This window comes from Entelurus aequoreus, linkage group LG15, assembly GCF_033978785.1.
Source record: "Entelurus aequoreus isolate RoL-2023_Sb linkage group LG15, RoL_Eaeq_v1.1, whole genome shotgun sequence".
NCBI lineage: Eukaryota > Metazoa > Chordata > Actinopteri > Syngnathiformes > Syngnathidae > Entelurus > Entelurus aequoreus.
The window spans coordinates 25,679,793-25,693,648 of record NC_084745.1 but is presented as its reverse complement, the minus strand read 5'-3'; the positions used below and the strand labels follow the sequence as shown (position 1 = coordinate 25,693,648).

The following is a 13,856-nucleotide window of genomic DNA, read 5'->3' as shown; positions in this document are numbered from 1 at the left end:
CAACAGCTATGTACACAATATTGCACAAGCCAGACATATGTAATAAGTATTCTCAAGGAGTTGTTTGCAAAAAATATAACAAGAACCCCATCGGCTTGCTCATGGAAGGCATTGTTAGGCATTGTTAAAAATAACATTTACACTTGTACACGCAGGGAGTGTGTGCGCACACACAAACGCAGTCCAAGAGAAGCAACTAACAATTTGTAGTCAAGATGTAGGCTATACATTCAATTATAGCCATTGTTAGTCACTAAAGTTTGCCAAATCGTTATCATTAAGCTGACCAAACACAAAGCTAACGCATGCGCGTGTGTGTTACATACGAACAGTATCTAATGCCTACAACTAGAGGTAGGAATCTTTGGCCATCTCACGATTGAGGAGCTACGATTTGATTAAAAATCGATGCATCTTTAATCTATGTATATTGAAGCAGTTTTACATTTATTTTATTTTCACTAAATAAGCGTTTATCACTTGCAACTTTTAAAAACAGTGCATTTGTAATAAAAAATTCCCATCACATTTATTCAATTCATGAAAATGTGTGCAAAACTGGAACATAAGTGCCCTATAACAAAAGAGCTGGATGGATCTCTCGGTGAGGTGGCTCGCTGCAGTCAGACAAATTTTAGAACTGTCTGCATTACTTTATTTACAGTAAATAAATCGATTATCGATTATTGACGTTTACTAATCGATTTCATAATTGTCAATGTCCTAATTGCAATGCATGTAAAAATCGATTATTTCCCCCACCTCTACTTACAACACTTTGGAAAGTTAGTGCCCTCTAGGCATCTGTGCAGGGGTTGCAAACAGCCCCAAGTACCAGTAAAGTGGAAAAACAAGTTGCCTTTATATTGAAGCTATTATCATATATATCTGATGTATGACACCGAAAGACTTCCAAAGTTTGCAGGTAAATACATATGATCAAAATTGTATTCATCCCACAAAGATTTCCAAGCCATTTTCTGAGATAATGAGCTAGCCAGTCACCTGATAGCGTGAAGTAGAGGCAGGAACCGCATATCCCTCCATCACCAACTACAACGCAAATCATGCGGACTTTGTGAGAGCCAACAATGATTACTTTGGGGGAAATTATGATCCAGAAACTTATATTGTTGATCCTGAATATAAGGAGGCAGATCTACAAGTTTTAGAAGCGCTGCTTAACAGATCCAGCTTAAGTAAAACACTAAGCATCATGTAGTAGTATTCAATCAATCAATCATTTAAAGTTTATTTGTACAGCCCTAAATCACAAGTGTCTCAAAGGGCTGCACAAGCCACACAACATCATTAAGTGCGGCACAAAAAATGCAAACTACAAACATAATGATAGCTTACTGTACAACGTCTGCTCTCACTTCGATGACGACTGATAGGACGTCCATATCTTCCTGTTTAGATGAAGCATTAATCATGATGCACACAAAGGGTTAACAAGGAAAAGTCTCCCTGCAGACACTGTCTTCGGTTGTGTGTGTTTGTCTGATTTGAATGTCAAAGATGAACAACTTTTAGAATCATGGCTAAATCCTCCTATAATCCAAATGAGAGGCATGATTTATAATCTAGAATAATTTTGATGAGCCGAGACACGATGATTCTAGAGCAGCAGGACATCGCAGCCAGCTCACAGTAAAAGCAGCAGAGGGCTACTTAGCTGTGTGTTATCAATCCGCCGCTAAAAATAGTTTATCTCAATCAATCAATCAAAGTTTCTGCGTTAGCGCTTACAATAACAACATCGGTAATATTTGGTTAATATTCAGGTCACGATATGTATAAAGAGGATTGTTGGCGGGTTTTGGATGGTTATTTAGAAGGTTTTGTGGGCAGAATAGAGAGCCTCCATTGACGGACTATTTATGTATTTATTTACCGTAATTTCTGGACTATAAGCTGCACCTCACTATAAGCCGCACCAGCTAAATTTAGGGGAAAATACAGATTGCTCCATATATAAGCCGCACCTGACTATAAGCCGCAGGGTTTTGATGTGTAATTACCGTAGTATATAGGGGTTCCTGCTACCACGGAGGGGATTGTCGGGACAGAGATGACTGTTTGGGAACGCAAAGCGTCCCATTTATTAACAATAAATCTTTCAATCATTCAGTTAAACTTTCCCATCATTGACATGGCGAACAGCATTCGTGCAGAGTACAAATAATACAACGGTGCAAATTAATACAAAGTGCTCGCCTGTACGTTATCAAAATAACCAGCCTATATGAAAAGTCAGTCTTTAATCATTGTGTCATCGTCTTCCTCCTGCGTACTAAAACCACCGAAATCCTCTTCGTCTGTGTCGGAGAAGAACAGGCCGTAAATAAGCCGCACCCTTGTATAAGCCGCAGGGACCAGAACGAGGGGAAAAAGTAGCGGCTTATAGTCCGGAAATTACGGTAGTTTCGACTTATAACGCATAAAAAAAAAGAAAAGCATATGTGTTCTTGTTTTACATAAGGATTGTGCATGATAGACAGCACATTTCTCTCAAATTTTTGGCGTATTTCCAATATGACTAATCTGATGATATGGTCAGAGTGTAGAAGTGTTACTCCACTGACGTCAATCTACGGAAATTATTGACTGATTTTGTGGCATTCTGTGATGTTTAAACAATATTTTCACATACTTTGCAGATTGTAAATACAATTGGATATGTTTTAATGGATACAATGAAACACAATTAAGCATATAAAGTCAATATGTTTTTCCACTCTACTGGTATTTTAAGTTTACAAAAAACATGACATTTGTTAGTACAAAGAAGTATCAAATAATTATAGTTGCATATTACTTACAGATACAAGTCTACAAGGCAGAAGCGTATTAGAAAGTATCCAGTAACAAAAAGTGTGCGGAACATTTAACTTACTGCGTCATAATAACAATGATTTATGATTCATGTTGATATAACGGATCAATATCTGTATATCCAAATACTCAAGACTCCAATATTGGTATCGGAAGTTATATCAGATCACCCTTATTATATAGTGTAGTCAGTGTATCCATGTATTCATTTATATTACGAATGTGGCACGCCACAAATAAATATGGCCCACCTTAAATAGATTTGTCACTACCTGTTTGCCATTAAAACAGGACTGTCCGTGAATGCATTTTGTTGTTACAACTACATACAGTAGATGGCATCGTAACGCTGCCTTCTAACAAACCTCATACCCCTGGTCTGCCAGAGAATAAGAAGACGCAAGAGGAGGAAACAGTGTTAAAAACTTAGCAACAGTAACCAGCATTCAGACACATAGAGATTATTTTTTTAAAGAAACTAGCGACAAATCTAACTTTGTGGAAAGCATGTATCACTCTTCTCAACAAGCAGAGTATGCTGCGTCCATCTTGCTAAAAAAAAAAAAAAACACAAAACAAAGCGACAGAAGAAAGTTAATTTTAACATTTCTGTCAGAAATAGAGTTAATTCATGTGATCATGTGATTAATCACATTTTTCTGCATTAATCATGTACATGTACGGTACATAATTAATCACACAATGTATTTTGACTGTACAAGCTCCTTTACCTCAACCGCAAATGGTAACCTGAAAGGCGGTGCGGGTTGTTATAGTATATAGTGATCAGATCAATGTATACGTCGGTGTAAAGAGGAATGAGGAGACTCCAAATGATGTGCTCGCTGGCATATTTCACCTTAAACCCTGACTGGACTTTAGATAAAACTGTTGGCAAGTTTCGAGCAAAAAAATGTAGTGCATTAATGTGAAACATTTTTTTAAATGTTCCTCGACAACATTCTGACAATAAAGTTGCATTTATGTTCACATACAGGGGTCCTTTTTAAGTTAATTTAAATCAATAACCTGTGAATAATTATGAGGACTCCAAATTCAAAAGTGTGATTAATCGGATTCAAAAAAACTAATCATTTTACAGCACTTATTTCTAAAGATATTTGTTTTGTTTTTTTTGCTCACTTTTTGCCTCACAATGTTCATAAAAATAAAATGCGCATGCGTCATAGCCGCCCACTGCCACAAGTAGATTACAGTACTGAGGGGAACACAAGAGCCATAACAGAGTTAGGACGCTGCCAAAACAGGAGTGTAAAGAATAGTGTTGTTTACATGTCACATCAGATGCTGCCGCATGCATCGTCACGCATCTACTTATCTGACTAAGGAATGCTGGGTGGCCCCCTGAGAGCACACACGGAAATATTGAAGAGTTAGTGTCAATATTCCGTTTTGCTTGGTTGTGCAGAAAAGCCCAAATCGAATAAATGTCGGATATTGTTTCAACTGTGAGTAATAAATCCACAGGGTCTGTGTTTAAGAGCCTTGTGATTCCATGAATGAATACAGTAGTAAAGACGTAGTATGCATGAAAACAGCTCATAATGGAAAATGGGCAGTCAGCTATCTAACTGAAGCAAGAGAAGCTGAAATGTGACAAAGTTGTTTGAGCTACTAAATGACTAGAGGCACAAAGAGGCTGACCGAATAACAAAAACACCCACAAGAGTTACAACACTGCCCTCTATTAGGAACACAATGTAGATCTTAAAGGCCTACTGAAACCCACTACTACCGACCACGCAGTCTGATAGTTTATATATCAATGATGAAATCTTAACATTATAACACATGCCAATACGGCCGGGTTAACTTATAAAGTGACATTTTAAATTTGCCGCTAAACTTCCGGTTCGAAACGCCTCTGAGGATGACGTATGCGCGTGACGTAGCCCGACGAACACGGGTATGCCTTCCACATTGAAGCCAATATGAAAAAGCTCTGTTTTCATTTCATAATTCCACAGTATTCTGGACATCTGTGTTCGTGAATCTGTTTCAATCATGTTCATTGCATTATGGAGAAGGAAGCCAAGCAAGCAAAGAAGAAAGTTGTCGGTGCGAAATGGACGTATTTTTCGAACGTAGTCAGCCACAACAGTACACAGCCGGCGCTTCTTTGTTTACATTCCCGAAAGATGCAGTCAAGATGGAAGAACTCGGATAACAGAGACTCTAACCAGGAGGACTTTTGATTTGGATACACAGACGCCTGTAGAGAACTGGGACAACACAGACTCTTACCAGGATTACTTTGATTTGGATGACAAAGACGCAGACGTGCTACTGTGAGTATGCAGCTTTGGCTTTTTTTTGCGTATGTACGTAACTTTTTTAAAATATATAAGCTTTATGAACCTTGGGTTAGGTGAACGGTCTTTTGGGCTGAGTGATTGTGTGTGTTGATCATGTGTTTGAATTGTATTGGCGTGTTCTATGGAGCTAGGAGCTAGCAGAGGAGCTAGGAGCTAGCATAACACGTACCGTACCGTAAGTGCGCGTCACGTACGTAACTTTTTAAAAATATATAAGCTTTATGAACCTTGGGTTAGGTGAACGGTCTTTTGGGCTGAGTGATTGTGTGTGTTGATCGGGTGTTTGAATTGTATTGGCGTGTTCTATGGAGCTAGGAGCTAGCAGAGGAGCTAGGAGCTAGCATAACAAACACGCAGGTGTTATTATGCAGGATTAATTTGTGGCATATTAAATATAAGCCTGGTTGTGTTGTGGCTAATAGAGTATATATATGTCTTGTGTTTATTTACTGTTGTAGTCATTCCCAGCTGAATATCAGGTACCGTGAGTATGCAGCCTTGGCTGCTAAACATTCGATAACTTGACCGTATGTGCGCGTCACGTACGTAACTTTTTAAAAATATATAAGCTTTATGAACCTTGGGTTAGGTAAACGGTCTTTTGGGCTGAGTGATTGTGTGTGTTGATCAGGTGTTTGAATTGTATTGGCGTGTTCTATGGAGCTAGGAGCTAGCAGAGGAGCTAGGAGCTAGCATAACAAACACGCAGGTGTTTTTATGCAGGATTAATTTGTGGCATATTAAATATAAGCCTGGTTGTGTTGTGGCTAATAGAGTATATATATGTCTTGTGTTTATTTACTGTTGTAGTCATTCCCAGCTGAATATCAGGTCACCCCCGGCTCTCACAGCATCTTCCCTATCTGAATAGCTTCAACTCCCCACTAGTCCTTCACTTGCACTTTACTCATCCACAAATCTTTCATCCTCGCTCAAATTAATGGGGAAATTGTCGCTTTCTCGGTCCGAATCTCTCTCACTTCATGCGGCCATCATTGTAAACAATAGGGAACTTTGCGTATATGTTCAACTGACTACGTCACGCTACTTCCGGTAGGTGCAAGCCTTTTTTTTATCAGATACCAAAAGTTGCAATCTTTATCGTCGTTGTTCTATACTAAATCCTTTCAGCAAAAATATGGCAATATCGCGAAATGATCAAGTATGACACATAGAATAGATCTGCTATCCCCGTTTAAATAAAAAAAATTCATTTCAGTAGGCCTTTAATGAAGGACTCCCCTGAGGCACAACCTTACGGCTCCACTGAGGATGTTCACTGTTAGAGCTCATTAAACGAACACGAGGGCTACCACTGACATGGCAAGTGCAAGGTGTTCTGTTACTAGACCAGATTTAGCTGTCACGCAAGACACATCTCTTTGCGCCTATTTACTAAGCGCACGAACAGCCGTGTTATTCCATTATGGAGTGCTGAAAGAAGTATTTGCATCAAATTTAACATGGAGCGCAACACCGGTTTGTCTCTGTAACTATAATTAGACAATATTTACTGTACACTGTATTAGAGAAGACATATCTTTTTTATTTTAGGCATGACAGTTAAAGTGGCGCTAAGGGGACCGCAGACATGAGGGAAATGGTTGGACGATAGATTATAATACAGGATTGCCCTCTTGTGGCTGGCGTAAGGATAGCTTCTTTTTGCCACACTGCAACAATCAGACCGTTTCTATTTGGATAAATGTGTTCTCTATTTAATGTGTAAGATTGTGTTGAAATTATTAGGGTGCGTACGCATGTTAGACTTACCTCTCGACCCTTGTGTGTGACCAGGGCGGCCAGTGGTTTGGCATAGAAGCGACTGTAGCTAAATCCCAGGCAGCCATACATGCTGTTGGCCGTTAGTTTCAAAGCCTTCTGGCGGATGTCATACTGAAAGAGGCACACATTCATACAAAACAATGATTTAACAGCATTAACATGTCGTTATGTTTGCTTGTGTGAGCTGCAAGTGTGTGTGCATGTGTGTACCTGCAGGTAGAGGTCCGGGTTAATGTCCTGTTGTTTCATCAGCTGTTTAACATGTTTGCGCCTTTCCACCAGCTTCCTGATCTCCTTGGGCAGGATTCCCATTTCCAGGTCACAATCTGGAATCTCTGGAATCTCTTCTGGCTGGTCCTCCTGTTGCCACGGAAACAACACGATCATTTAAACATCTGCGCCTTGACAATCGGTTGGTGTACCAAATCATTCTGATTTTTCAAATCTGGTTTCTTCTACTATCACACTTACATGTGAAGTTCCAGTTTTCATTATAGCTTGTTTTTTCTAAGTGTGAATGTAAGTAGAGTAAGATAATGCTACATGCTAGAGCTTGTAGCTGTCAAATCCAGACTGAACCAATAACAACTTTCCATTGCTTTGTAATGTATTAATGTGCTTTGGTTATTGTGGTTATTACGATCATCAGAGATAAACCACTTTTTTTTCACCATTTATAATACACACTATGGAGTGAATAATTTTTAAGTCTAAGTCTTATTGGTGATTTGCATGTCTGACATTGTCTACATTTTTATATACAGACATATCATTCTTACATTATTAAATAAATTAAGACTAGCGATGTTGCTTGTGGCTGTTTAGAATGAATGATATCAAGGCAGATATACTTCACGTGATCTACCGCTATTCATTATTGTTTTCCAACTCTACGAAGTAAAAATACACATATTATTTTGACTCTGTATTACTTCCATTGTGTATATAAAAAAGTTTTTGTGTCAAAATACAACTGTTTATAGGTTTCTCTCTACTGGCCAGTAGGGATTTTACGCTAAACGGTAGGGCTGTGAATGTTTGGGCACCACACAATTCGATTTGATTCTTAGGGGTATTTGGGAATTGATTCAGAATCAATTTTCAATAAAAAAAGATTCTCTATGAAAAATCAGTACTTTTAATGACATTGGGTGCCAGTTCTATGATTAGCTACATTCCTCCATTAAATAGATAACAGCTGTGATACATTTGTATACAACTTAAACAAAGACTGGTTTTGTTAAATATCTTCTACCCAAACAATTAATAAAGTCAAATACAAATAAGGCAACAAGAGAAGTATCCCACACTTCTGTTTTCTAAAGTAAATCTGTACGGCAAATATGGGCATCTACTTCAACAATATAGTTTGCCTGAGTGGTTGGAGAGGACAGATTTATAAAATAAATAAATAAATGTTTTTTATAGATTTTTTTTAATCGATTAAGAATCGTTCTAAATAAATATTGTGATTCATTCTAAAATCGATTTAATTTTACACCCCTCATAAATTATTTAGTATTTATAACTGCAGTAAAACTCCTGACAGTCAGTATTACCATTTTAAATAAAAATTATTAAAAACCGTGATTGATAACTGCACTTTTGATTAAGTCGCGGACTGACTGGTACCAGATTCCTATCTTAAATGCTAACATGAAAACAAGAGACATTAACGTGTTTCCCGATTAAGAAATGACATACCCAAATCTAAACACATTGCTGTCTGAGCAATTAAGCCATTCAATTGTTCATATTGAACCTACAAGCTGTGCTCTCTTAAAACAGAGTGATCGATCTATATTCAGGGAATACACGATTGTGGTGCTTTTACGGTGTGTTCAACGCTCGCTAAACAGAGTAGAATGCCACAACGCCTGCCAGAAATAATAAATAATAATAAAAACTGTCTATTTACTTATTAATTTTAATTTTTAAAAATTACTTGGTCAAAAATTGTGTATACAATTTCTGAGCACATTCAACAATACCGCGATGGTAATGAAAATTGTAATAATTTTGGGCACAATAACTGTATATTGACATTTTCATATCGTAACCTACATACTGGCCGGGATGTGCTTGCGTCATGTCACAGATTTAAAGTGTCACTTTTAAAAGGGGAGGTTTTATTTTATAAGATATTTTAAAAATATGGACTTGTTTCAGCTTCTACATCTTTATTTTATGTACTTGTGGGTGTGAAGTTACAGTCCAACCACCCCTCGGCTTGCTCTTCTTTGCCTGTGAATAATGTTAAGTTGATCACCTATAGAGATGGGCGCACAGATGATTTACTCCATGCCAAAGAGAATCGCATTATCAATCGCGTAATGTCGGTGTGCAAACACAATCGTTAAAAAAACAAACTCAATCAGATTAACGTGTTTCCATGTATCGTAGAAAGCTTATTTCAGGCCAAATTATTTGAGAAATCAGACTAATTTAGTGCATGGAAATGTACTGAATGAGGAGTGATTGTTAGACACAAAACCAAGACCGATTCAAGTCCACAAACACACACCTGATTCTGCTTTTGTGCACTGGAAACCTGCCGCTGCACAGTGGTGAAGCAGATGTTGAACTCTTGGATGATGGACGGATACAGGCTGTTGAAGTCGAGCAGCAGCACAAACTTGTCGTAGAATCCTGCGAGTTGAAATAGCTTTCAGATAGGGCTGGGCAATTATATAATTGTGATCGATGATTGCGATTAATTTCAGTTTGATCACAGTGATCAGCTGTTAGCATTTTTACCTCGATCAAACATGGCGGAAATGTCTGTTGGAAGATACCGCAATAGTTAACAGTAGAAAAGCAATGGTGCTCGGTATAATCCTGCACGGAACAACCCGCCTTTATTGACTGTTGTCCTGTGCGTGTCAATGAATGTGTGTGTGTGTGTGTGTTTGTGTGAATTTGTTTGGTTCTGTGTGAGCACGCAACCGTCCCTTGTCCACCGTTGCGAAAGTCAGGCTCCTCAAGATGTAAATATTTTGTTCCTGAAACAATCATCAAACATGTTGTGTTTTATGGTACACATTATTTTAATGTACCTGTACCTCAAATTCAAACTACACTTTAATGTATTTCATTAAATATAAGATGCAGGTGTGGCTCGGTTGGTAGAGTGGCCGTGCCAGCAACTTAAGGGTTCCAGGTTCGATCCCCGCTTCCACCATCCTAGTCACTGCCATTGTGTCCTTGGGCAAGATACTTTACCCACCTGCTCCCAGTGCCCCCCACACTGGTTTAAAATGTAACTTAGATAATGGGGTTAACTATGTAAAGTGCTATATAAATATAATTCACTTCACTTCACAGAATTGGAGTTTTTAAAAACTCCAACATCTGGATCACCGTTTGCTTTTTGCCAAGCCATTGGTGAGAAGCACTGGTGTATACAAGTAATCAAAGAATACATATAATAATTTACCATTTGAAAGTGTTGTTTAGTAAATGCTCACTTGAAAAAAAAAGTCTTATAGTATTCAGTACACCACTTGTTTACCGCAGAATGAAGTTTGTGATGACCAGCAAAATAACAAGAGAACTTTGAGAGGAAAAAAAGTTGTTCTCTTTACTCCCACAAAAGGTACCAAAAAAGAAGCGGAACCGTGTCCCTAAAACGGAAGTATAGACCGTAGCGTGGGTTACCTGTACAGTTGCACCTCTAGTAAACACAATTATAATTACAAGATACTGCAGCAGTAAACAGTAGGGCTGCAACAATCCTGCACGGGACAATCCAACTTTAATAAAATAAATAAAAAGTTGTGATATTAATCAAGATTGAATGATATGAATACATTCATCATGATCTTTTTTTCCCCTATCGCCCAGCCCTACTTTCAGAAACGATTTTATGTCCAAAAGAGGATCTGTTCTCTCTTTACGATACACTCACCAACTTTTGGATCCAGCACCAACCCTCCAGCATACGCAGCCTTCTTCTTACGCCTCCCTTTCCCGGCATCCACATCTTCTTCGCCGTCAATCTGGGAAAACATCAGGAAGGTTTGTATCATGCCCGTCGAGGTCACAAGGAAGCTGTAACTGTTTAAATATTACCATCTCCATCTGCGTTTTCTTAAAGGAGGGTTTGTCAGGGACAATGTAGTTCTTATCGTGGAAGGCGTGGAGCAACAGGAACTCATTCCTTTCCGACCGGCCGCCCATCAGAGTACGAGACTGCAGAGAAATACATTAATAATCCAGTATGACCGGCACTAAACTACAACTTTTAAATACGTCATGGGGGAGGGGGAGTGATGCGCTACCATTACGTTGCCTGCAATGTTGGTGATCTGGAGCGCCAGCGGCAGCACGTTGAGCTCACACATTATCTGGAGGATCAGCTTGGCGTCAGTCCATGTGAGCTCCAAGAGGTAGAGCACGTGCGGAGAATCACTGGTACACATAAAAAACAATACAATAAACACAAAGACAACATTATTATTTATCTACTCAACTCTGGAATCAAAAACTATCGAAAATAGCCATTATTTGAAATAGGTGACACTGCAACATCCTAACAATAAGTGTTTGTTCCAGTAAGCAGCAAAAAAGTTAGATAAACAATAAAAGTTTAGTAGTACCATGTTGACCTGAACATATTGTAAGACCTACCTTCCCTACACAAAAAAGACTCTATAAAAACAAGTCGTCTTATATTCGGGGTCTAAATTTATACATGCAAACTAGAGGTGGGAATCTTTGGGCACCTCACAATTTGATTACGATCCAGAGGCTACAATTTGATTATAAATTTAATATTTATAAATCTATAATTATTACATTTTACAACATATTATCATTACATTGTTAACATCAATCCATCCATCCATTTTCTAACGCTTGTCCCTGTAGGGGTCGCGGGGGGTGCTGGAGCCTATCTCAGCTGCATTCGGGCAGAAGGTGGGGTACACCCTGGACAAGTCGCCACCTCATCACAGGGCCAACACAGATGAACAGACAACTTTCACACTCACATTCACACACTAGGGCCAATTTAGTGTTGCCAATCAACCTACCCCAGGTGCATGTCTTTGGAGGTGTGAGGAAGCCGGAGTACCCGGAGGGAACCCACGCAGTCACGGGGAGAACATGCAAACTCCACACAGAAAGATCCCGAGCCCGGGATTGAACTCAGGACTACTCAGGACCTTCGTATTGTGAGGCATACACTAACCCCTGGACCACCGTGCTGCCTACATTGTTAACATATTGTATATTATTATATTAAAGATTAAGATTAAAGTACCAATGATTGTCACACACACACTAGATGTGGTGAAATTTGTCCTCTGCATTTGTCCCATCCCCTTGGGGAGCAGTGGGCAGCAGCGGCGCCGCGCCCGGGAATCATTTTGGTGATTTAACCCCCAACTCCAACCCTTTGTTGCTGAGTGCCAAGCAGGGAGGTTATGGGTCCCATTTTTATAGTCTTTGGTATGACTCGGCTGGGATTTGAACTCCAACCTACCGATCTCATGTCTACAAGACTTCTTCTTTGGCTACTGACGTATGCAGTATTGCGTCATTCCTCGTTTTTGGATGTTGTGTGCAAAGCATAGATATACATATGGAAGTAGGGCTGGGCGATGTATCGATATACTCGATATATCGCGGGTTTGTCTCTGTACGATATAGAAAATTACTATGTCGTGATATTCGAGTATACGTTCTCACGCAGTTGCTTTTAGCTGCGGGCATTAAACTGCATGCGTTTCTCACTCTTTCCTGTCTCTCCTTCTCACAGAGACTTTAAAACAAGCGCACTTTCTTATATACGTCACATACTGTCACGTGAAAAACGTCACACGCTCCCACGGAGCGAGAGGTAGCGACATGCTTAATAACTGTTTAATAAATACAGTTTTGCTAAATTGACTTAGTTGTGATTTCCCTCTCTGCATGAAAGTTTAAAATGAGCATATATTAATGCAGTATGAACAAGAATGTTTTAATGTAGACACATAGAATCATCATACTGCTGTGATTATATGTATCAAGTGTTCATTCAAGGCTAAGGCAAAATATCGAGGTACTGTATATATTGTGTATCACGATATGGCCTAAAAATATCGAGATATTAAAAAAAGGCCATATCGCCCAGCCCTATATGGAAGACTAGATAAATGAGACCTGTAGTTGCCTGCCAAGTGATAAAATAAATAAATGTCCGTAGTTGGCGCGCAGGCATCCCTGATTTAATTTTCTTGCCTTGTAAAACCACAGAATTTTCAGACACTACACCCAGTTGCCATAAACCTGCGGCTCAAAGACGTGTGTCATCTATCTACTCATTCATACACTGAACAAAAATATAAACGCAACACTTTTGGTTTTGCTCCCATTTTTCATGAGTTTAACTCAAAGATCTAAAACCTTTACTATATACACAAAATACCTATTTCTCTCAAATATTGTTCACAAATCTGTCTAAATCTTTGCTAGTGAGCATCTCTTCCTTGCCAAGATAATCCAATCCACCTCGCAGGGGTGGCATATCAAGACGCTGATTAAACAGCATTATTAGGCTGGTTTTTGCCTATGCGACCGCCAAATCCAAGCGCCGTTTGGCCCGTTGGTACCTGTACGCTACTTCCGGGTCCCATGAGTCATTAGGACCTGATATGACTTCTTCAGCTAGACGGCATCCCCCACCTCTGAAACCAGCGGGTTCTGAAATTACCGCCACGACAGGCACAACCACCTTACGGCCACTTGGACAATAGAGGTATGGAACATGGTCCACTCAGACTCAATGCCGAGCGCCTCTCTCGTGACATGTTCAAAGTTCTTCTGGAGGTGGGAATTGAAACTCTATCTGACAGGAGACTCCGCTAGATGTTCCCAGAAGACCCTCACGATGCGTTTGGGCCTGCCAGGTCT

General features: G+C 39.3%; 1 protein-coding gene across 1 annotated transcript in view; it reads right to left on the bottom strand.

Moving 5' to 3' along the window:
- The window catches only part of pola1 (polymerase (DNA directed), alpha 1), a 150,150-nt gene that overhangs the window by 116,418 nt on the left and 19,876 nt on the right, over positions 1 to 13,856 (bottom strand). The window contains exons 21-26 of the mRNA XM_062021121.1: positions 11,240 to 11,369; positions 11,031 to 11,150; positions 10,867 to 10,957; positions 9,484 to 9,608; positions 7,170 to 7,319; positions 6,948 to 7,070 (exon numbers count right to left, since the gene is read on the bottom strand). Coding sequence (XP_061877105.1) covers positions 6,948 to 7,070; positions 7,170 to 7,319; positions 9,484 to 9,608; positions 10,867 to 10,957; positions 11,031 to 11,150; positions 11,240 to 11,369 — 739 coding nt within the window. The remainder of the gene's footprint in view (positions 1 to 6,947; positions 7,071 to 7,169; positions 7,320 to 9,483; positions 9,609 to 10,866; positions 10,958 to 11,030; positions 11,151 to 11,239; positions 11,370 to 13,856) is intronic.